The 21,797-nt window shown below is 36.9% G+C and overlaps 2 protein-coding genes across 5 annotated transcripts; both read left to right on the plus strand.

Annotated features, from left to right (window-relative positions):
• Nucleotides 1-29: 29 nt before the first annotated feature.
• On the plus strand, nucleotides 30-2,673 carry LOC122330729 (UDP-glucuronosyltransferase 2A1-like). The gene is made up of 2 exons (XM_043227978.1): nucleotides 30-842; nucleotides 943-2,673. The coding sequence occupies exon 2, from the start codon at nucleotides 956-958 to the stop codon at nucleotides 2,531-2,533; it is 1,578 nt and encodes a 525-aa protein (XP_043083913.1). The 5' UTR covers nucleotides 30-842; nucleotides 943-955; the 3' UTR covers nucleotides 2,534-2,673.
• Nucleotides 2,674-4,834: 2,161 nt separating this feature from the next.
• On the plus strand, nucleotides 4,835-20,991 carry nptna (neuroplastin a). 4 transcript variants are annotated; one of them, XR_006248073.1, is made up of 8 exons: nucleotides 4,835-5,168; nucleotides 11,780-11,954; nucleotides 12,730-12,824; nucleotides 15,435-15,568; nucleotides 16,435-16,722; nucleotides 19,164-19,185; nucleotides 19,375-19,450; nucleotides 20,029-20,991. XR_006248073.1 is itself a non-coding variant. In XM_043227986.1 (8 exons), the coding sequence occupies exons 1-7, from the start codon at nucleotides 5,096-5,098 to the stop codon at nucleotides 19,433-19,435; spliced, it is 834 nt and encodes a 277-aa protein (XP_043083921.1). In that variant the 5' UTR covers nucleotides 4,835-5,095; the 3' UTR covers nucleotides 19,436-19,450; nucleotides 20,029-20,991. The 4 variants fall into 4 exon arrangements, 2 of the variants coding, with proteins under 2 accessions (XP_043083921.1, XP_043083922.1); XM_043227986.1 differs by having other exon boundaries at nucleotides 16,435-16,708; XR_006248074.1 differs by having other exon boundaries at nucleotides 4,836-5,168; nucleotides 19,176-19,185.
• Nucleotides 20,992-21,797: the final 806 nt, after the last annotated feature.

Here is a 21,797-nt window from a genome sequence, read left to right on the forward strand (position 1 = left end):
GTCGCTCACCTCAGAAATTTCGCGCTCTTCCGGTCGGTCTTATGAAGCACGTGATCGGTCCAGCAAGGGCAGGCCAATTCGCTATTTGCACTGAATGGCAAAATATCCGAAACACGATTAATTTTTCAAACATATTTAATAGCCTTTTAAATTTTTTCTAGAATGACGAAGAGCTGCCTTTCATAACCATCTGGAATTAAATTAGAAAGTTACTAATCGCCATCTAGCGTTGGAAAAAAATACAACAAGTAAATAAATTAAACCTATGAATGTCTCTACCACTACAGGCCCGTTATTAGGAATATTTGAAAGTTTAAATCACGTGTTTTATATTCTCGCTGGTTTAATTTGCTTGTTAATAATGTCTATACGTGTGTACGCTTTACAGTAAATCGTCCTTTTTCTCCTGAAAGTTCACAATTTCATTTCCATCACATCTGAAAGAAGAAATGACAGTCGCCATTTATTTATACATATAACTTACATTCTTCACATATCGCATGATAATTATTTCATTTCAAGTTTTTTAATGACACTGTTTTCTTCTTGTACACTAATATTTGTAGTTGTTTGCCAGGCTATTCATTTTATTTGGCAGTAGAGAGAACATAAGGTACCCTGCTAAATCTATGCACTTTTCTAGAACAATTGCATGTACAAGCTTAGACAAGTTCAGCGTGCACAGAGGAAGTATGCTTGGTATTAACTTACTCTTGTACACTCCCAGTGTTTTGCACATGTTAGCAGGGTTGGGCTTGTTTGACACCATTTCAATGCAGTCAGTGTTTTACCTCGTCGACCACCTACTCGGCTTTTCATTGCCGGCTAATATACTTTGTGTGGTGAGTGAAGCAGATTTCCTTCCTTTTATGTAAACAGTTATTAAGTGTGTTTAGTTTAACTGAATTATAATGTATCGTAATCGTTTTTCTTTCATCAAAGGTAAAAAAACAACATGCAGTACTTTCCTGCCGCATTGTTAGCATTCTTGAGCGTATTATCTCAAGTGCTTGGAGGTAACGTTTTGGTGTATCCATTGGATGGAAGTCACTGGGTAAACATGAAGGTCCTGATTGAGGAATTACATACAAGAGGTCACAACGTGACCGTGCTTAGAGCCTCTAACAGTTGGTATATCAAAGAGGAGTCTCCTTTCTATACCTCCATCACTGTTTATAATAGCGGTGGCATTGAAAAAGAGCTGCTCGATGAATTTACTAAACATATCCTGATCATCAGAAGAGAGAAACTGTCCTTTTGGACCCACCTCTCACTGGCCTTGGAGGTTGGAAAGGTATTTGAAGAAATGCATCGCAATCAACTTGTCTTAATGGGGAAAATCTTTGAAAATAAAGACTTAATGGCTTCACTCCAGACAGCAAAATATGACCTGGTTCTGACAGATCCGGCTTTTGGAGTTGGAATTTTTCTAGCACGTCGTCTTGGTCTCCCTCTTGTGCTAAATGTCCGTTGGACGATGCACGGAGAGGCGCATTTTGAAATAGCTCCTTCACCGCTGTCGTTCGTTCCTGTACCAGGAGTAGAGCTGACAGATAAGATGACGTTTGCTCAACGTGTACAGAACGTCATGGGATACATGTTTACAGTTTATCACAAATCCAGATTTATCTCCCCACACTACCACTCCTTCTGCAATAAATACTTTGGATCAGAAATCGATTACAAATCCATCCTTCAGGATGCAGACATCTGGCTGATGAGGAATGACTTTACCTTTGAGTTTCCACGACCCACAATGCCCAATATCGTCTATATGGGGGGCTTCCAGTGTAAACCCGCCAAGCCGCTTCCAGCTGATCTTGAGGAGTTTGTGCAGAGCTCAGGAGATCATGGACTCATTGTCATGGCACTAGGGACTCTATTTAGTCGTCTTCCACGAGATATCACAGAGGAAATTGCTGCAGCTTTTGCCAGATTGCCCCAAAAAATCATTTGGAGACACACAGGACCTCGACCTGCCAATATTGGTGATAATACATTACTTGTTGACTGGTTACCTCAGAATGACCTGCTTGGACATCCTAAAACAAGAGTGTTTATAACACATGGAGGCACTAATGGCATCCAAGAGGCCATCTATCATGGGGTGCCCATTTTGGGTCTACCTATAGTATTTGATCAACCTGACAATCTGTCTAGAATGAAGGTTAGAGGCACAGCTAAACTTGTGGATATTGCAGAATTGAACAGGACGATGTTTCTACGGGCATTGGAGGAAATGTTGCATAACCCATCTTACAAGGAGAACATGCAGAGACTGTCCAAGCTGCACCACGACCAGCCAATGAAACCTCTTGATCGTGCCATCTTCTGGATTGAGTTTGTCATGAGAAACAGAGGAGCTCCTCATTTACGAACACAGTCTTTCAGAATGTCCTGGATTGAGTACCACTCTATAGATGTTATTTTGACTCTGCTTATGGCAGTTGTTTTGTTTTGTTTCATGGTTTACTCTATCATAAAATGTATGTGTTGTAAAGTAATATTTAAGAAGAAAATGAAAGCTGAATGACTGAATATTTGTCCAGAATCCCAGGAATTTATTCCATAACCAGTGTTTCTATTTTCATTTTGGGCTGAGACTGTTTTCTTTGAAAGTTGTAAAATAACACACGAAAATATATAAGCCTCTTCTCAAAGTGAATCCTTTAATTTGTGCTCTCTCGTGTTTTTGTAGAGAATTTACCTCATCACAAATAATATTACATAAAAAAGTGCACAACAATATGGATTTACATCTTCTTGACTTAAATCTTCTAAGTATCATTTATTAAATATACAAATTTAATATATTAAAGGTTATTTTTAATACCTACCTACACGCCTAAGGCTGAATTTATCTAACAAAAAAAATCTTTAATTTTTATGTATTTTCAGGATGTATTAAATGTATGAAAATACGCTCCTGCGCACAAAACATATTTAACTATTACTATTAAATATAACTATTATTTTATCAAACTATGTTTGGGTGCTTATGAGTCATTGAAAAAATGAAGCTCTCATGCTTCCTTTTTCTCAACCTTGTCTGGCTCATATTTTGAGAGTGCAAATGATATGCAAATGACACGCTGCTGTTTTAATTAGCAACGGGAATAATATGCTGGAAGAACACCAGAGGCATCATCAGACATCACAAGCTCCATCACTGAACTTCTATTGTGTTCCTTTAATAGTTGATTGACCAATATCCTCTAGTTATTATACTATCATCACACACATGTACTATTGCAATTAAAGAGTTTGAATAAATCCATTTTGACAATCTCTAAAATACACAGTTCTATATAGACTGCATTAAAGTATATTTAAAACATTATTTGTAACATTACAGTTTCCGTAGTGTGCATTTCTCTGGAAAACAACTGGCCTTGCAAATTTCATCTGGTGTGGGACAGAAGAGAAACAAAAAAAAGAGAAGAATGTACCAGACAGATTCAGCCTCGGGCTACAGAATACGGAAGTTGAAACTTCTTTGACGTGATTTGGCGTTTCTAAAAGAAGATGCTTCCAACACTTGGTTACCGTCACCTGAATGTACTGTGTCAGTTTTTGGAAACCGCTTTCATGCATCCTTATATAAACTGGCAAAACCCCTGATGTTTATGTATGCTGAGATATCACAGTTAGCATCTATTCTGGTCGGAGTCAGTGTGAACAGCTTGCACATGACATGAAGTGCCATGTTTGCCCGCTCAGTGGGGTGCAAGTGCAAACAATTGCAAAGTAGAGTGCAATGAGAGAAATGTATTTGTACTTCGTTCCATAGTTTAGACCAAGCTTCGTTAACAAAATACTTTCTCCAAAATAATTTTAATGCAACAGCTGCTCCAAAAACATGTTATTAACGCGCATAAATAAATTAGTTTGTTTCTTTTTACCTTTACAAGGTCTTGCAGTTACTAAATAGACTACTGGACAAAACTGTCCAGTAGATGGCAATAGACCATCATCCTGAGAACTACAGATTAAAGCGCTTGTTTTGGCAGGCAACATTGGCACGTTATGGCTGTGATGGACTGACTGGACTTTAATGTGCTGCTCAAATGAATGAATGAACTGTTTGTGCCAGGTCCCCTATATACAGAGCATATAAACAATTGTTGTTTTCCCAAAACATGGTTTAGCGCAACAAGGCTCAATTTAGAGCAACATCCCATCAGTGTGTGGTTTTTGAACATATCGCGTGCATAGAATTTCATCTCGTGCGTCAGACGAGACACGTCTTTAATGACTGCCTTTAAAATACAGTTCGGTGTGACATTCATCTCACGTTCACAAACTAGTCTACATTATGCTGTGGTGAACTACATTTTTTAATTCAATAATTTAAACTACAGTTAACTGTTTAATTGTAAGTAACCAAATATTAGGCTACTTTTTTTTTTTTTTTAAGAAAATGGTTAATTTTCTGCATAATGTTGCTGAAATGACATTTATAATGCATAACAATATGCCATTCCCAGTCCTGTCTTGCTACATTTTTAATGTTTATTATTATTATTATTATTATTATTATTATTATTATTATTATTATTATTATTATTGCATTTTATGGTATTCAAATAATATTTAGGCTTCTGTTTTATACTACTTGTATTATTCACAACGCAATGACGGACATTAATACCTCAGTAAAACTATTTACATTAGGTGATTTGATATATAGGCTAACATTCAGGTCAGAAACTACTGTGCAGCAGTGGTGTGTTTTAGATAAAATAACAACTCAATTTTCTCCCCGAAGCCTCTAGAGACACCCTGTGAAGGAATACGATGATCACCTGAGGACCGTGCCCGTCTCTCTGGGACGTGGGTAGCGCAGGTCTGCTATCGCGGGAATTTAAGAGGACAGCGCCACCGTCTTCACGAGCCTCGTTTTAAACCGGATGTAAGTGTAGCGGCTCGCTATTGCTAGGCGACGGGCTTTTTGCGTGACCCTATTCCAGCTCCAGCAGGGTCGCCTCGTCATTGTAGCAGCTCCCTCTCACTCACATCCTCCTCGACAGCCCTCTTCTCCACCCGCTCCTCCGCATCCCTCCACACATACCCAGGTAGCCAGACGACCTAGAAAATGTCTCACGCGAGGAACGCGCTGGTGATGTTATGCGGAGTCCTGATGCTGCGCTCGGGCTTCGCTCAGAACGGTAAGGACTTTAAAAAAAATAAAATGTGTTGCGTTTAAAGAACCGTTCCGTCGCGGATCGTTATAAGGCTTTCTGGGTGAGGGAACGGTTGCGGCATGTGCAGGTAATTTGCCTCGACTGCACGGGATAAACTCTCAGGCGTCCTGGCTGCGAAGGGTGACATTTATGTGTAGCCTATTAAATATTTAGGTAAACGTATCCTTGTAGGTTTAAAAGTCGAACCGCATTGGAGTTCCGCTTTATAAAAAAATGCAGTTTATTTCTTAAAAGCGGCTCGCCGTTTATGCTTACAAATGGTTTAATATTTAGTCTATTTGTATTTTTTTATTATAGAAGGGTCTTTTTTATGGAGAATCATTTGGATGTGTTTAGGCGGGTCATCGGCTGCCTGTCACAAACCCAAACCCGCTCGGTCCGGCTCCGATCGCGAAATTGTGTGTTTTCGCGCTTGTGCTCGATTTGCATGCGGCTAGCGAGCCGGGATTTCTCCCGTTTGCGCACATCTTCGGATAGGATAGAGAGGCAGGTACCCGCTTTGAGCACCGGTCCTCTGCAGCGCCGTAAATAGCAGCAGTCCGTTCTGCTGCATGTTTCTATTTATAGAGCCGATGCAGCAGCGGTATGCATGGCGTTAATGTCCTCCCCGTGCGCGCGGACCCGTTAAAGTCTTAACGGAGGAGCACCGCGGCGCATTATGACGTCATGAACGCGCTCAGTTAACGAGCGGTAACAGCGTGACCCTGGCCCTAACCGGTTGAGAATAACTAATGCTCTCGTTATTACGGAAAAAGCAAATCTGATGGATTTCGGCAGGAAAAATCAGTTAATTAAAAGCGAAAAAGTAGTTGATAGAGACTGCAGTTTGCATCAAACACCTGATTAAAGGTGACCCATCCATTGGATTTGGCGTTTCTCAACTCCGAACACCCTTCGTTCGCCTTCGGAACACAGTTAAGATATTTTTGATAAAATCCGAGAGCTCGACCCCGCATATGCGGAAACGCAACAAGTCCAAGGCCCAGAAAGGCGGTAAGGACGCCGCTAAAATAGCCCACGTGACAGCAGTGGTGCAGCCATCATTTTATGAGGCCTTTTTGTGCGAAAGGAAAACATAATGAGCGTTCTTCATCAACAGTTTGTCTGCTCTGCATCACCCTGGGGCCATTCTGGAGAGTATGGTGATGCACGACCTGATAAGCGTTCCTTGTCAACACGCTTATACATTGTTTATGTTCAGATCAAAATACACACATGCGTCATGATACTATCCAAAATGGCTATCAGGGTGACATGGAGGAAACAAATCGCTGGAGAAACTTGTTATTTTTGTTTTCGTTGTGCACAAAAACAATTCTCATAGCTTCTGAAAACTGCCGTTGAACCACTGATGTGACATGTCCTTATGTTTCTGTGCTTGACTGTTGGTAATATCTATGGAGGGTCAGAGACTCTCAGACTGTTTCTTAATTTGTGTCCTGAAGATGAACAAAGATGTTACGGATTCGGAACGGCGTGAGGGTGAGTAGTTAATGACATTTTTTAGCTGAACTATCCCTTTAAAAGCAATGGAAGCAGCGTTTTTAAGTTAAAAACATCTTAACGATGGATTTGCTGATTACTAACTCCCAGCTTTTTGCTTCACAAGACCTTGATTGAATGACTACTAGAGTCTTGAGGATTACTTGTGGATTATATAGTGCCTCAGCCGTGACGGCAAACCCCAGAAGACCACTTCTCCGCTGGTTCCTTTTTATAAAGGGGTTGAGTGAAATAAGGTCTGTGGTGAACATAACTTGATGCGTGAATGTTTTTGCCTGGTTATAGTTTCTAACAAGGGACATACTGTATGTGCCTCTTTTGTTTGGACGCGTGATCTTGGATGTCAACAACTAAAAATACGGGAATTGTGTTTTTTTTATTTATTTTAGAAGTAAATACGCCTATTCATTTTACTATCCTACGCACGGGTATATCGTTAGTTGCCGTTTATAACCTGCATTTATCATTATTGCTGTCAGTGACCTTCTCAGAAAAGATCTGGGGTCCATTTTTGGGTTACAGCCCACTGTTTTGCCCGTTTGTGAGGGGCCATAAGCTCATATGAAGATCAAACCCAACACTACTCCTTTCATCTCACTCGCGTGCTTTTTATCTCTTGCGAACAAATGCATGAGAACACAGGCAGACACATTTGATCAGATAGATCATTTTGGCGTCGCTGTGTTTGGTTACCAGCATAAAAGCAGAACAGCGCTCGCTGCCTTTAGGCTAACAAGGTTTTTGCTTCTATCTTTAGCAAGAAACTATATGCAATAGCATACAGGCCTTGATCACATATAACGGTAACTACATGTCCATTAGTTCCTCAAGCTTAGAAGGCACTTAGATTGAAACAGACACTCTTCAAGAAGGGTGCACTGTATGTTGGTATCATAAAGTTGATCAATATTTTTTTATTTATCAGTACCAGTGCGTCTTCTGATGCTCACTTACGGTAAAAACATTTGATATAATATAAAAAGATATATAAAAAATATATAACAAACTGCAATGTATAATTTTATATATACCATATAGTAATATGGTAAAACGATATAATAAAATAATATTGCAAATTAATAACACTGGTAAATGCAATTTTAGCACATTTTAAAATGAAAGAATAAATGCTTGAAAAAATGCTTTAAAATGCTTGATTTTAGGTTTTAGTGTGTAATTTTATATATTTTTTTAGATCTTATACAGTATAAATATCTGTGCACCCCAACTTTTCAAGTAATCATTTAATTATACCCTTAATGTAAACATTTGCCTTTTTAAAAAAAAATTCTATAAACTTTTTTTTTTCACCTGAATGCATCAGACGAAATGGATTGTGATATGCATTGACTTTAAAGGATCTGCTTGAAGCTTGTTTGTTTTGAAGGTCAGGCACTATGCTTGTTTTCTTTCATGCCCACAGGAGCTCCTCATTTAGTTACACCTCCTAATTACCTCAGGCCTCTTTTTCAATCGAGTCAAAAGAAAATATGCTTCTATTATTGCGTTTATGAATGCAGCATTTGATCACCCATTGAGTAGAAAGTCCTTTTAAATGTAAAAATCATATCTGCTTATGCTTTATTATCATTATGCTTTTATATGATTGTTTCCTCATCACATTCATTGTCAGAATAACCAGCAGTAGGCTACTGTGTGTGCAGTATGTTCTGATTAACATGACTTTACATTGTCATTCAGCGTAACACAATATTTATGCACAAATTCATGTTTATTCTGACTTGTACATGTTAAAATATGAAAAATATTATATGAGCAAATAAAATTTGCCTGTGTTTTAAATTAGTAAAACATTCTTACTTACAAATGGGCAACACCTGGGACAGTGACACATTTTAAAAATGTAAAATTACAACTAATTAGTATTTGAGTCTTTTAATATGCCATAAATAGATTTTTATTGTAAATATGCCTGACAAAACTGTTACACCGAATGTCAATTTAGTGGGCGTTTTCTGTAAATCAGGGAAAAATATATCATATTCGTTTTTTGCTCCGAAAAACAAAAACAAAATTGCAATTAAAATAAGCAGAAAAATTTACTTGTTTGGGAGAAACAACAACCATTTAAAGCAGTATTAAACCGTATTTATGCTTAAACCCTTTGTTGTCCTTCACCCATACACATTATTATCATTAGTATGATGCCTTAGTACATACATTTTCGTTATTCAGTTTCAGTGTCTGTTGATGTTAAAATATGATCTTTTAAATGTGTCCTAATGCCTTGTGTTTTATTAAAAAATAAATAAAAAAAAATAAATATATATAAATAAAAAATAAATAAAAAATAAATAAAAAATAAAAAAATAAATTATATATATAAAAAAAATATATATATATATATATATATATATATATATATATATATATATATATATATATATATATATATATATATATATATTATTCTCTGCTCCAGTTTTGTTCCTATGTTGCTATATGGTGAAATGCACACACTATATTGCACTATGTATTTGCTGACACTTGGCGGGGCTTCATATCTGTGAATGCAATCAGCTTGCGCAGCGGTTAATGAGGGGGCGGCAGACATGCATGCAGTGTGGTGGGCAGCCCTTCCTCTTCTTAAAGGCCTACCTGCTCAACTGCTGTAGCATGCTTCTATGGAAACCGCCTGTCTATCAGCACACCCACACATGAATAGTGAGATTGCGCTGAGGTGCTCAGATTCAGAGTGCTATATTGACAGCACCATTCAAGGCTGTGCACTTTGTGTCTTTCTGTAGAATCAATTGCATTATCATCAAACCAGTAATGGTCAGAATACCAGACATACTGTGCACTGTACGCAAATTTAGTATACAGAGATTAAGTATTATATTTGCTAAAATGTGCGGTGTGATGAATTTTTATTGTAATTGTACAGTATATGCTCATTTTATGATTCTTTAATTATTTTAGTTTTTTATATTTAGATGTATTCTGCAATGCTTATTCAAAAATAACATTTCCAAAAAAAATGTTGACTTTCTAGTCACTAAAGACACCTGAAAAAAACCCAATCGGTTTCTACAAAAAATATTATGCAACTCGATAATCATCATAATGTTTACATAATGTGACACTGAAGACTGGAGTAACGGTGCTGAAAATTCAGCTTTTCTTTACAGGAATAAATTGCAATTTATTAAATTTTAATAACCAAAATAATATGCGATTTTAAGCCATGCATTAATTGCCAGCCATAAATAATTTTTAAAACAGTACTTCAAGATGTAAAAACGTGATAAAATAAAGGTCATATCAACGTTTTTACATTACTGCGGTTAGCATGATGCATTACATAATTTTGTTTCCTGATACACAAACACTTTTATGCAAGATCTACTTTTTTGGACAAGGTAAAGAACATCTAAATCAAGAGTGATGCCTACAAACATAATATCACTGACAAAATCGGTGCGATACCACACATAAACAAAACCAGAAATAATTAATCAGTGTAAATAATTTATCAGCGTAGCCTGCTAAATAAATGCATGTAATACAGGCTAAAAGAACACATTCATTTTCTCATTCGCCAATTGTGCAATTATTCGTTTCTTATTTCGTTTTTGGTTTATGGTTTGAGTTTAATCTTTTATGTTTTCTTTTTTCCACCCGCTGCCCTCTCGCTGTCCCTTTCCCCCCTCCCATGTCTTTATTCGCCCGTCTTCCCGCCCCTCAGCGGGGTTTGTGAAGTCGCCCCTGTCTGAGACTAAGCTGACGGGCGACACGTTTGAGCTGTACTGTGATGTTGTGGGGAAGCCCACACCTGAGATCCAGTGGTGGTACGCGGAGGTGAACAGAGCCGACAGCTTCTTCCAGCTGTGGGATGGAGCGCGCAGGCAACGCGTGTCCATCAACACGGCGTACGGCGTCAATGGCGTGAGCGTGTTAGCCATCACTCGCGTCACCATCGAGGACTCTGGGATTTATGAGTGCAGGGCCAGTAACGACCCACGGCGTAACGATTTGCGCCAGAATCCGTCCACTACCTGGATACGAGCCCAGGCAACAGTTACCGTGTTGCAGAGTGAGTTAAAATGTCCCCGCTAGTGGAGTAGCCCAAATAAACCGTCCACCCCCTTCATTGTGCCTCCATTTAGAGTTGTACCTTGGCCAGCGTTTGCTGTAGTGGATCTTCCGCTTCCTCCTCCTTTTGTTTTAGTTTATAACAGGAGTATGAAGTGGTCAGAGCAACATCCTATTACATTACTCTTGCCCTTGTAGCTGCTACATATACAGACAGTGACCTATTTCTGTAGTCAAACAGCCCTTATTGAGTGGAAAATGTCCTTGTCCTCCTTATTAAGATATTTTTAGGGTTTGACCATGATTATATTTACAAAATTATTAATTATGTTCGTTTCTGTTAAGGTACAGTAGATATATGTTTTCCAGTGTCCTTTGGGAATTCCTATCCTGTAGTCTTGTATCATATACGGTGGAGTCCAGAAGGTTGAGATCACTATGTGAATTCAGTATTAATTATACAGCCATAATTTAGTTTTATGTGACAAAGATGAGCTGAAGCGGGGTTGCTATCACGAACAAAACATTTCCGTTACCTGAAATAAAATGTTAATTGAAATAAAATGCAAAATATAATTACTTTAGCTAGTAGTAGCTTCCAAAGCGACGTTTTTAATTTTAATTCTAAAACTGATAAATGAATAAGAGCTAATAAATACAAATGTAAAAGGCAAATATGCTGAAACTAAAAATTAAAGAGAAACCGAAAAATTTAAATAAAACGTTCAAATCATTAACAAATACTAAAGTAGTGTACAAGTAAGACTATAATAATAATGTAGTTTACATTTCAGGATTTAGTATTTGGTTTAGAATCTTAGATGTTTATCATACATTTTATATTATAATGTTTTATTTTAAAATGTGGAAAAAAAACTTTTGGACCCCACTGGATATAAATGTTTTACACACACAGTCGCACACGTATTTTGTGTTTGTGAGTGTGTTTGTGTTTCGTCTTCAGTCAGTGTGATGTAGTATTTCTCTGGCCTTGACTGATCCACCTGTGTTTCCAGAACCATCAATTGAGTCGACGGATCACATGATTCTACCCATCGGTTACCACAGCCCACCAATCACGCTTCAGTGCAACCTTACAGCTTCCCAAACCAAACACCAGGACAGCTACTGGATGAAGAACGGGGAGGAGATCCCTGACACAAGGGGCAAAGACAAAAACACAGAATACAAGTAGGTGCTGTTGTGCGCGCGTGCATATTTTCATTTTCCCTCAATCATAATCATATATATTGTACTTATTTATTCAAATAAAATTTAAGCTCAGCTGAATGGTGTCGCATTACATTTATAATGCTTTTTTTGTAATATTGTAAACATATTTTTCAGGACAAGACTGCACGTGATATTTCAAACCATTTTTGTTCATAGTGTATAGTATACAGAAATTAACTCGCGTTAGAAAAATGTGTTAGTTTCGGTCCTGCTATTAATAGTTGTGGCTATAAATATACTTATAAAAGTGTGTTTATGCATTTATAATATACATACAGACAGAGAGTTTGTAACACAGCATACGTTCATTTAATAACAGATTGATTACTAATAACTACTGTAAATTGTATTGCAAAAACATTGACCTTAATATGATTCTGTCCTACTATCAGAGCATGTACCAATGTACCGATATAAGCGTATCCCTCCCCTGAGGCCTTTTGTTTTGCAAATGTATTGTCTCAGTGACTCTCAGTGGCTCAGGCTGAGTGTTTGTTGATGCCACTCAGCTTCGCATTGCTCTAAATCCTGAGCGAGGGCTCTGTCTCTACCAACACGTGTTGCTAATCTCCCTGCCTGACTCCTAATCTAATCAGACTAGGCACACTAGTACTGCTAACATTTAACCTGCATTCAATTTCTCTTTACCTGTGGGTGTGTTATTGTGAATCGATTTGCCAGGGTACTTCAAAGATGTATGTAAAATGTAACCCTCACTTTATCTATTACACAGACTTAATAAACCAAGGCCAGAGGATTCGGGCGAGTATATGTGTGTGTACACGTTCGAATCGGGCCCCCCAGCAAATGCCACTATCGAGGTAAAAGGTAAGATGTCCTCAGGATACACACGCTTCTCAGATGTTCACTGAATGAATGTTCACTGGAGTCCGGTTTGGTTGGGTTGGAGAAGTTGGACATTTTGAACCTGTCTTTCTATCTCTATCACACGCTGAGTCAGAGCGGGGCTTGGGCGCTCACAAAGGCCATGACAGCATGAATGTGAGCTTGGTTAGTCGAGTGGGACAGTCATCCAGGTTTTGTTCACCAGGCAGGGCAGAATGAATGTGAATGAATTGTTTGCAATACTAATAATTAGTATGTAATTGTCTACAAGTGTAGTTCGGGAATAAACTAAGATTCTTATAAAAGATAAAAGTTTGGATGCTAGTATATTTACTCATTTTATAGTCATTGTGGGGTCCAATTTGTGGGATAAATGTACATATGTGTGCGTGTTGTGTATATTTATTATTTATCTATGAATGCACACACATACAGCATATATTTTAAAAAATATTTACACGTATTTGCATGTATATATTTATTCATATAATATATATGTGTGTGTGTGTATATATATATTCTGATTATAGAATAATAGGTCTCAATATATTTGCAAATCGAAATATTTTCATTTTCATTATAGGTCTCGATATATTATGTATATACACTTTGGTTTTGTTTGTGTTGACAATCAATGGGTGTATCTCAAAAAGGCAGCCCAGATCACCCTGCGATCATGTGTTTAATAATGGCCCTTAAAGCTCCCAGGCTGTTTGGTTTGTGTGTTAGAGATCATCAGCTGGTAAAGTGCCATGCGGTTTAAGCGTGTCCTGGTCACCTCTTTCTGGTTATCCTGCGGTCGGCTCACAAGCACCAGATGGTGGCCTGCATGTCTGAGGGGGTGGGGATGTAAATCTGTCTCTTTTTCTCTGGCTTTTCCTATCTCTTAACTGAGGTATTTGGTGTCATTTAGACTGAATTAACCTTTAAAAAGGCTCCTGTCATGATTCATTATTTGACTCTTGAATCACAAAATGCAGAGATGATTTACATGTGGATGTTTTGCGTATTTGTGGGGGTATTTGGCATATCATGAATAATATTCCTTCTTTTGATGCTAATGCTTCAGTGTACTCTGTTGCTTTCACTGAGTAAGCCTTAGAGATTTGACTGTGAATCATCTCATTATGACCCCATATATTCAGTGTATATATGTTACATATAGTCCTTTGAGATATTGCCATATTATATTTCATTTGTCAGTGACAACATCAAGTACTTACATTATTAATATTATCATGGTTTAGGGTCAGTTAAATTTGTTAATGTTTTTGACCATTTCTGTTTTAATTTTCAGTAAAAAAAATATTTTAATATAATGATTTGGTGTTATTATTGTTTTATTATTATCAGTGTTGAAAACATCTGAGCTACTTAATACTTTTTTAAAAAGTGATATTTCTTTACGATATTACTTGACGAATAGACTGTTTAAAATTAGGAGCATTTATTTAAACTAGAAACCTTTTTTTTTTACATTATTAATATCTTTACTGTCGCTTTTTATCCAATTAATGTTTCATTGCTGAATAAGTATTAAACAGAAATCTCAATGACCCCTTGCTTTTAAAATATTACCTCAATATCAAATAACATTTTATTTTATTATAAAAGAGTATTTGTCACACAGTTTGTCCAATGACTGTAAAGAAATAGTGCTCAGTATCAAATATTTCATTGTTACTCATGTTCTCCCTATTTATATTTAGATTAGTGCTGTCAAATGATAAATCGCATCCAAAATAAAAGTTTTGTTTACCTAATATATAAGTATGTCTTGTGTGTATTTATTATGCATATGTAAATACAAATGCATGTATATATTTAAGGGTAAATATGTTATATATATATTATTTTAGATGCATTTAATCTCGATTTATCACTTGACAGCACTAATTTATATCAGTTTTGCTTTTGTCTTACACACACAGAAACACTAAATTATTATCAATTCGACACACTGATTTTAATTTATTTGTGCATATTATTCACAAAAACATAGTATAGATTTTTTTGTCTACCATTAAATGGTTATAAGCCATAGTAATGATAATATTCTATAATATAACATAACAATGCCTTATGCTGCATACTGTATAACTAAACTTATTAGTATGATGTTTGGTCTGTTTAATTAACATTAAATTAAATGAGATCTTAAAACAGCATTTCACACTCATTTCACCAATGTCAGAAAAGCCGCAAACTAATTCCCGGGATAAATATGAACTTGAATGCACTGTAAATCTCTTCGGGAAAAAAGATCAACCAAATAAAAAAAAATGTGAAGGAGAAAACGTCATTGTTTTAGCATTTTCATCTAAATCGGCTTGTGTGGCAGCACATCAAATCGCTGTGGACTTAAGTGCGCGTTTTATTCCCATGCGTTGGGTCAATCGCGGCATATTTTCTTAATATTTCCTCATCCGCCGCTAGTTTTAAGCTATATTTACCACACAGACATGACATTTCAAATGACACATGAAAACGCATCCATGTAGTGACTGAAGATCAGGGTGCCTAATAAGGTTCATGCAATGAAATGTGTTGTGATAGTGAAGGTCTCACTGTCCTTCTGCTCTCCTCTCGTAGCTGCACCAGACATCACGGGGCACAAGCGCAGCGAGAATAAGAATGAGGGTGAAAAAGCCGTCCTCTACTGCAAATCCGTGGGTTATCCTTATCCCATATGGAGCTGGCGCAAACTTGATAACGGCGCCATTTTGGTATGGTCATTTTGACACATGAGTGAATCTCGACTCTCCTCTTTGCTCGTTTTAAAGAGACGGTTTGAGCCCAAAAATGAAAATTCATTAGCTTAGCCTCAAGTTTATTCAACCTTTAGGAAAAAAAGCTTTTTTGAGTATTACATTTGATACATCAGGCTTTGTATTGCATGATATAGTGCATTGGTCTCAAACTCGATTCCTGGAGGACCACAGCTCTGCACGGTTTAGATCCAAACCCTAATCAAACACACCTGATCCAGCTAATCGAGGTCTGTAGGGTCACCAGAAAACTCCGAGCAGGTTGGAGCTACGCCGTGCAGAGCTGTGGCTCTCCAGGAATTGAGTCTGAAACCAATGATATATTGAGTGTTAATATGTTTGTGTTCTGCGTATATTTATTATGTATATATAAATACACAAATGCATGTATATATTTAAGAGAAATATGTTTATATATTGCATATATTTAATTATAATATAAATTATGAAACGACTTTACATGTTAAATGCATTTTTTTTAATATATACATGCATGTTCGTGTATTTATATATGCATAATAAATAAACACGGTACACACGCATATATTATGTAAGAATAAACCTTTAATTTTAGATGTGATTGTTTGATAGCACTAATAACAATATAACACTTAATTTTACATTTACTTTGTAAAACAACAAAAAAATTTAGTCATTCAAAAATGATGCCTTGTAGTTTTTTTTACTTCAAGCATTTATCTTTTTAATACAGAGTAAATATTTTACAATCAGAAATATTATTTAAGCGTGTAACCAGTGGCTTTTCTTCCCCTGTCTTTCACCTCTCCTGGACGGTCACCGGTGTTCCTCCCATCAATCACCAGGATATTGACAACTCCTCTGGCCGCTTCTTCATCAGCAGCAAGGATGGCTACACCGAGCTGTCCATCATCAACCTAGACATCAACTCTGACCCCGGAGAGTACGAGTGCAACGCCACCAACATCATCGGCACCAGCTCCATGCCGTCAGTTCTGCGCGTCAGGAGCCGCCTGGCCCCGCTGTGGCCCCTGCTGGGGGTCCTCGCCGAGATCATCATCCTGGTGCTGATCATCGTCATCTACGAGAAGCGCAAGAAGCCTGACGATGTTCCTGACGGTGAGTTTAAAAGGGTGGGTTACAGTTTCAGTATAGACTATTGATGTTAGGTTGATACTTCTTTCACAAACGTAGAGATTGGTATTGGAAGAGATTTAGGAGAGTATTTTTTTTTTTATGTAAAAAGCATTCTGGGGATTTCCAAAATGATCACAGCGGGCACAAATTTCTAAAAAATATATTTTTATTAAAAGCGGTATTACATGTGAGGGTCTTAACTGTGCAAATAAGTCTGTGTGTGTTTTTGTAATTAAGACAAAGTATTTAAAAATTTGTATATCCACTAAATTGACTTAATACTGGGAAATGTTTTTATTTTTTATATCAGGGACCACTGTATATACAGCACAATTTTTTGTTAGCTCTTTTTTGTTTAGGGCCATCAGAAGTATCTTAAGTAGCTTAATTTCTTGCTATAGAAATTTCACTTTAAATTGATATTGACTTAAAGAAACATTGTAACATTTCTGTATTATTTGTATTTAAACAAAAAGAATGCCACTGAAGATATATATATAGATTACTGTTCAAAAGTCAGTAATATTTTGTTATTATTATTTTATTTGAAATAAATAGTATACACTTGAACTTTTTATTCCTCAAATAATCCTCAAAAAACTATATAAAGCAGCACAACTGTTTTCAACATTGGTAGTATTAATAATAATAATAATAATAATAATAAATGTTTCTTAAGCACCAAATCATAGAGTAATAGCTGCTGAAAATATAGCTTTGTTGTCACAGGAATAAATGACCACTTCACATATATTTACAATAAAAATGTCCAAATAATATTTCGCAACATTGCAGTTTTTACTGACTTCAAACATTCTAACAATCCACAACTTCTGAACACCAGTGCATGGAACATTATAAAAGGTGTGCGTTCATCTAAAACCTAACTCCTATACATCTTATACAGCACTTACTTAGTTTTCTTCCACTGCGTCAGAAGACCTTTGACTCATTTATTGGAAAGCCATACACTCTGTTACCTGATCCTGACCTGGTCTCTTACTTTAATAATTCAGTCTGAAGCCATCTAGACCAAACACACACACACTCTTTTCCTGTAGGGCACCTGCGTTAGGTCATCTGGACTCTAATCTGATATTCGAGAGAAATGTGACTCTGCGGTCGGTGTATGGTAGGTAGTGGGCAGTGAATTATTGATGCGTGTGGAGGAGTAGTCCCACGCCACTTACAGCTCACCTACAACGCATTGCGAGGAAAACGAGACCCTGTGTGTCCTGTAGCACTGTTTTCCTGCATGCCGGCAAATTCACTTTAACCCCCCTCTATATATAAAACCAGCTCTTTACGTTTAAAACGGCGGTGTTCGCTTTGGGATTCAATTGTGTGTGCTATTTCTGACATTTAATCATAACCAGTCGATGTTTCCACAAGAACCTGTTTAACAAACGGTTAACGTCTTTTGTGCTATAGTGACGTTAAATGGGACGTTGTCTGTCCAGCATCGCCCCCTGGTGGTTTTCATCGGCATTGAGTTCACCTTCATGAATAGAAACGACGAATTTATGCGGGTTTTGGGGATTAAAATGCGTTCTGTATTGCGCTTCGTTCCTGTATGTGTGCAGATGTATGTGTGAAAGTGAGGCGTTGTGTGTAAGAAGTCAGGTTCAGCTTCGTTTAGTTCATCTACACATTTAGTGCAGCTGTTTACAGTTAGCCTGAATCACCAGAGCATTGTTTTACAATTAAGTTACACTTTTTAGTGGTTAATATCATTATAGATCATTATAGAAATAACAACGTTGACACGTTTCTTTCTCTTTGAATGGCACTGCCTAAAACACTGTGGTAAGTAACCTGCATGCGGCTTGAATGAACCTAACAGTATTGGCCATATTCACTGACCTGCTGTACTTCAGTGTGTGCACATGTATTGTTTCATTTAGGCTGAAATGGAAAAAAAATAGTTTGCCTTATTAACTAGAATGCTGTCTGTTTTGTTGCTGTTTACCCTTCAAACGACCTTCATGTCTGTACATCTTCACTGGAGTCATCTTGGCATGAGCATGAGATTTTAGCTTTTGTTTCTTTTCACCTTTTAATTTAAAGGCCGATACATGTGTGTACATGTATTTGTATAACTATATACAAGTCATGTGGTATTTAACATAGGATGCATATATATATAGTTTTTCGTTCTGTGGGCTGCATGTTTGCATTTCTTCTCTGTTCTTGTTTTTGTTATAAATCGCAAGCCTTTTAATTGCTTGCACCAAAGCTGACGGAGTGAAAGTCTTTGTTCTGTGTTATTCTAAGGCACAACAATATCTTAAATATTGAAAGACAATATGGCATTCAGTTGTTTTTAGCTACTTAATGCAATCAGTTTACTCCATTCATTCAATAATGTGAATACTGTGCCAGCTGGAACCAGCCTCCAACTAAAATTGTCGTTGTTTTGCTTCCCATTCTGCCTAAGATGACGAACCAGCTGGGCCAATGTAAGTATCAAATTTACATTTAAATAAGACTTTAATATGACGCAACTGTCCTAGATAACTGAAATCGTGCATGTGTAATTTATACAGAATGTATAGAGTGTACCGAAATAATGAATGAAACAAATATGGGCTAGTGTAAAATGCTGTATTTGTATTTTGTGACTCATTTCTATGATCTCACCTTTAAAGGAAAACTAATTCCACCAACAACCACAAAGATAAAAACCTACGTCAGAGAAATACAAACTGATTTCATCATCACAAGGTGAGTATTTGGTTAGACTGAGAATATTCATATCAGTTGAACACACAACAAGAAACAGGGCTTATAGTAGCAGAGAAATGTAGAAAATAAGCAAGTGTTCAAATCTTTATATGTGTGTGTTTGTGTGTGTGTGTGTGTGTGTGTGTGTGCGTGTTAATGAACTACTGACTGTACTTTGTTTATTGCATGGCTGCTCACCAAATACATGATTGTGTAATCTTTATATAATATTAAAGTTTTTAACACTTTCACTGAGCTGCTTTTCCATTGTTCTCTATGTAAACATGCACTTTTCACACTTCTCGTGCACACTGTGTTTAAAAATGCACGCATTCAAGATAAAATAATGTTTGGGAAAAGCTAAAATACATTTTAGGAAATACCGGTTTGCAGAATGCCGCCGTTGACCCAGTCAGAATGAAGTATTCCAGAAAGCCGTGTAATGAATTTCAAGGAACTAGATGCAGGAAGCAATGCTAATTTGCGTAAACTAGGACATTTCTCGATCGGTTTCTCCTCTGAAACTGCAAACGCCCCATTATTAACCCACTTTTGTGACTGCTGTTTGTTGTTTACAGATTAAGGCATTCACATCATGACCACATGAACGTTACTCATGAACGGTTCAGCGCATTGGTAATCAAATCAAAGGTGGAGGAGTTAAATGGAAGAGCGGAAGAAACGAGCACCCGAGGCATGCCTTATAAATCTGGTGTGAGGAGGATGAGTGAACAGAACGGAACCTGATCCTGAACATTTTCTTGCATGATTGTGTTGCTTTTTCTTTAGAATCTCTTTTCTTCAAGTCAACTTTTTTCCATGTCAGGCAAAAGTACAAAAATTATAATTGCATGCAAGATAATTACTGTTTGATACAGGCTTTTTTTTGTTTGTTTGTGTATTTATGAATGACTTCTTTTCGAGCAAGCCTTTAACGTATCACAAATATGCCACCATGATTCTGGTACGACAGTTTTTGTACAGATGATCATATTACTGTATACCATTTGGTAAGGTGGCATATGATTCTATCAATCAATTAAGGGCTTTGCGAAATGTCCTGCCATGTTTAATTTGTACATGTATTGTACATTGATGTATGAAATCACTTGAAATATCTATAGTTATCTGAATGTTCTTCATACTGATGCACTTATCTCTTCAAATATTCTTGCAAACCAGTGACTTCATTTTATACTTATGTATCTTATCTGTCTCTAAGTCTACATGGCTGATTGCTTTTTATGTATGCATAGTATACAGCATGGCTTTTATTCTATGCAATATCTATACATACAGTAGAACAAACCTTTTTTTAATGTAAGCTTTTGGTTGTGTATAATTAAGCTTTAATATTATACGTTAGCAAAGTGCACTGTTCGAGCCATGAAAACAACACACATGGTTTAAAACATCACTGCATGAGCTCCTTACACATATAAAGGGTCTACTAAGTCAGAATGTGAAGAGAAATTAATATTATCTCTATTGACTAAGGCATATACATGTCATTTTTAACAATTAAACTATCCAAAGTCAAACGCGTTGTCCTTTTTTTTTTTATAACATGAAGCATTGTTTATTTAAATTAAAAAGATGCAGATCTGGAGAGATTCAGCATTTCGGCACTTGCTTGGGTGCCCCTAAAATGAAAGTCCAAAGACCTGATAAAAACGTCACAATAATCCACAAGTAATTTTTAAACATAAAAAAAAAAAAATTATCAGCAGTTTGGACCCTCATTCTGACGGCACCCATTCACTGTAGAAGATCCGTGATAAGTGATACTTTTAAATTTCTCCAAATCTGTTCCAATGAATCTCGGATGGCCTGAGGGTGAGTAAAAATAAATATAAATTTTATTAGCAGTAATTAATCGATGTGCGTATGGAAACAATCATATACTACCAAACAAAGACACTTACAAAACATTAAAAGCTAAAAATACCCAAAGCCTTGTGCAACTTACACAATGTTGCATTGTTTTCGAGAAAAGTACATACCATCTGCATCAGTATCAGCATCTTTGTGTGGGCGTTTTAAAAGGTTAAAAACCATCCTGTCACAGGGCTGGCATTGTTGTGCCTGCGGTCCTAAAAGAAATATGTCTGTGCACCAGAGGGGGGCATTGCTGACCAAGGCTGAAACTTCAGACCCTCCAAACGTTTAACGTCTCTGGACGTTTGTTTCTGCTCCCCCACCCTCTCAGTATTCAGTTATAGACATTGCACCAAAAATGATCTGTGCAACAGTATTTGGATGAGCCATTTACATAAGTATTATCACATACACTCATCACAAGCTGTTTCATTCAAACCATGGGGTAAATATGCACTTCGTTGCATAA

Source organism: Puntigrus tetrazona, chromosome 25 (genome assembly GCF_018831695.1).
Source record: "Puntigrus tetrazona isolate hp1 chromosome 25, ASM1883169v1, whole genome shotgun sequence".
NCBI lineage: Eukaryota > Metazoa > Chordata > Actinopteri > Cypriniformes > Cyprinidae > Puntigrus > Puntigrus tetrazona.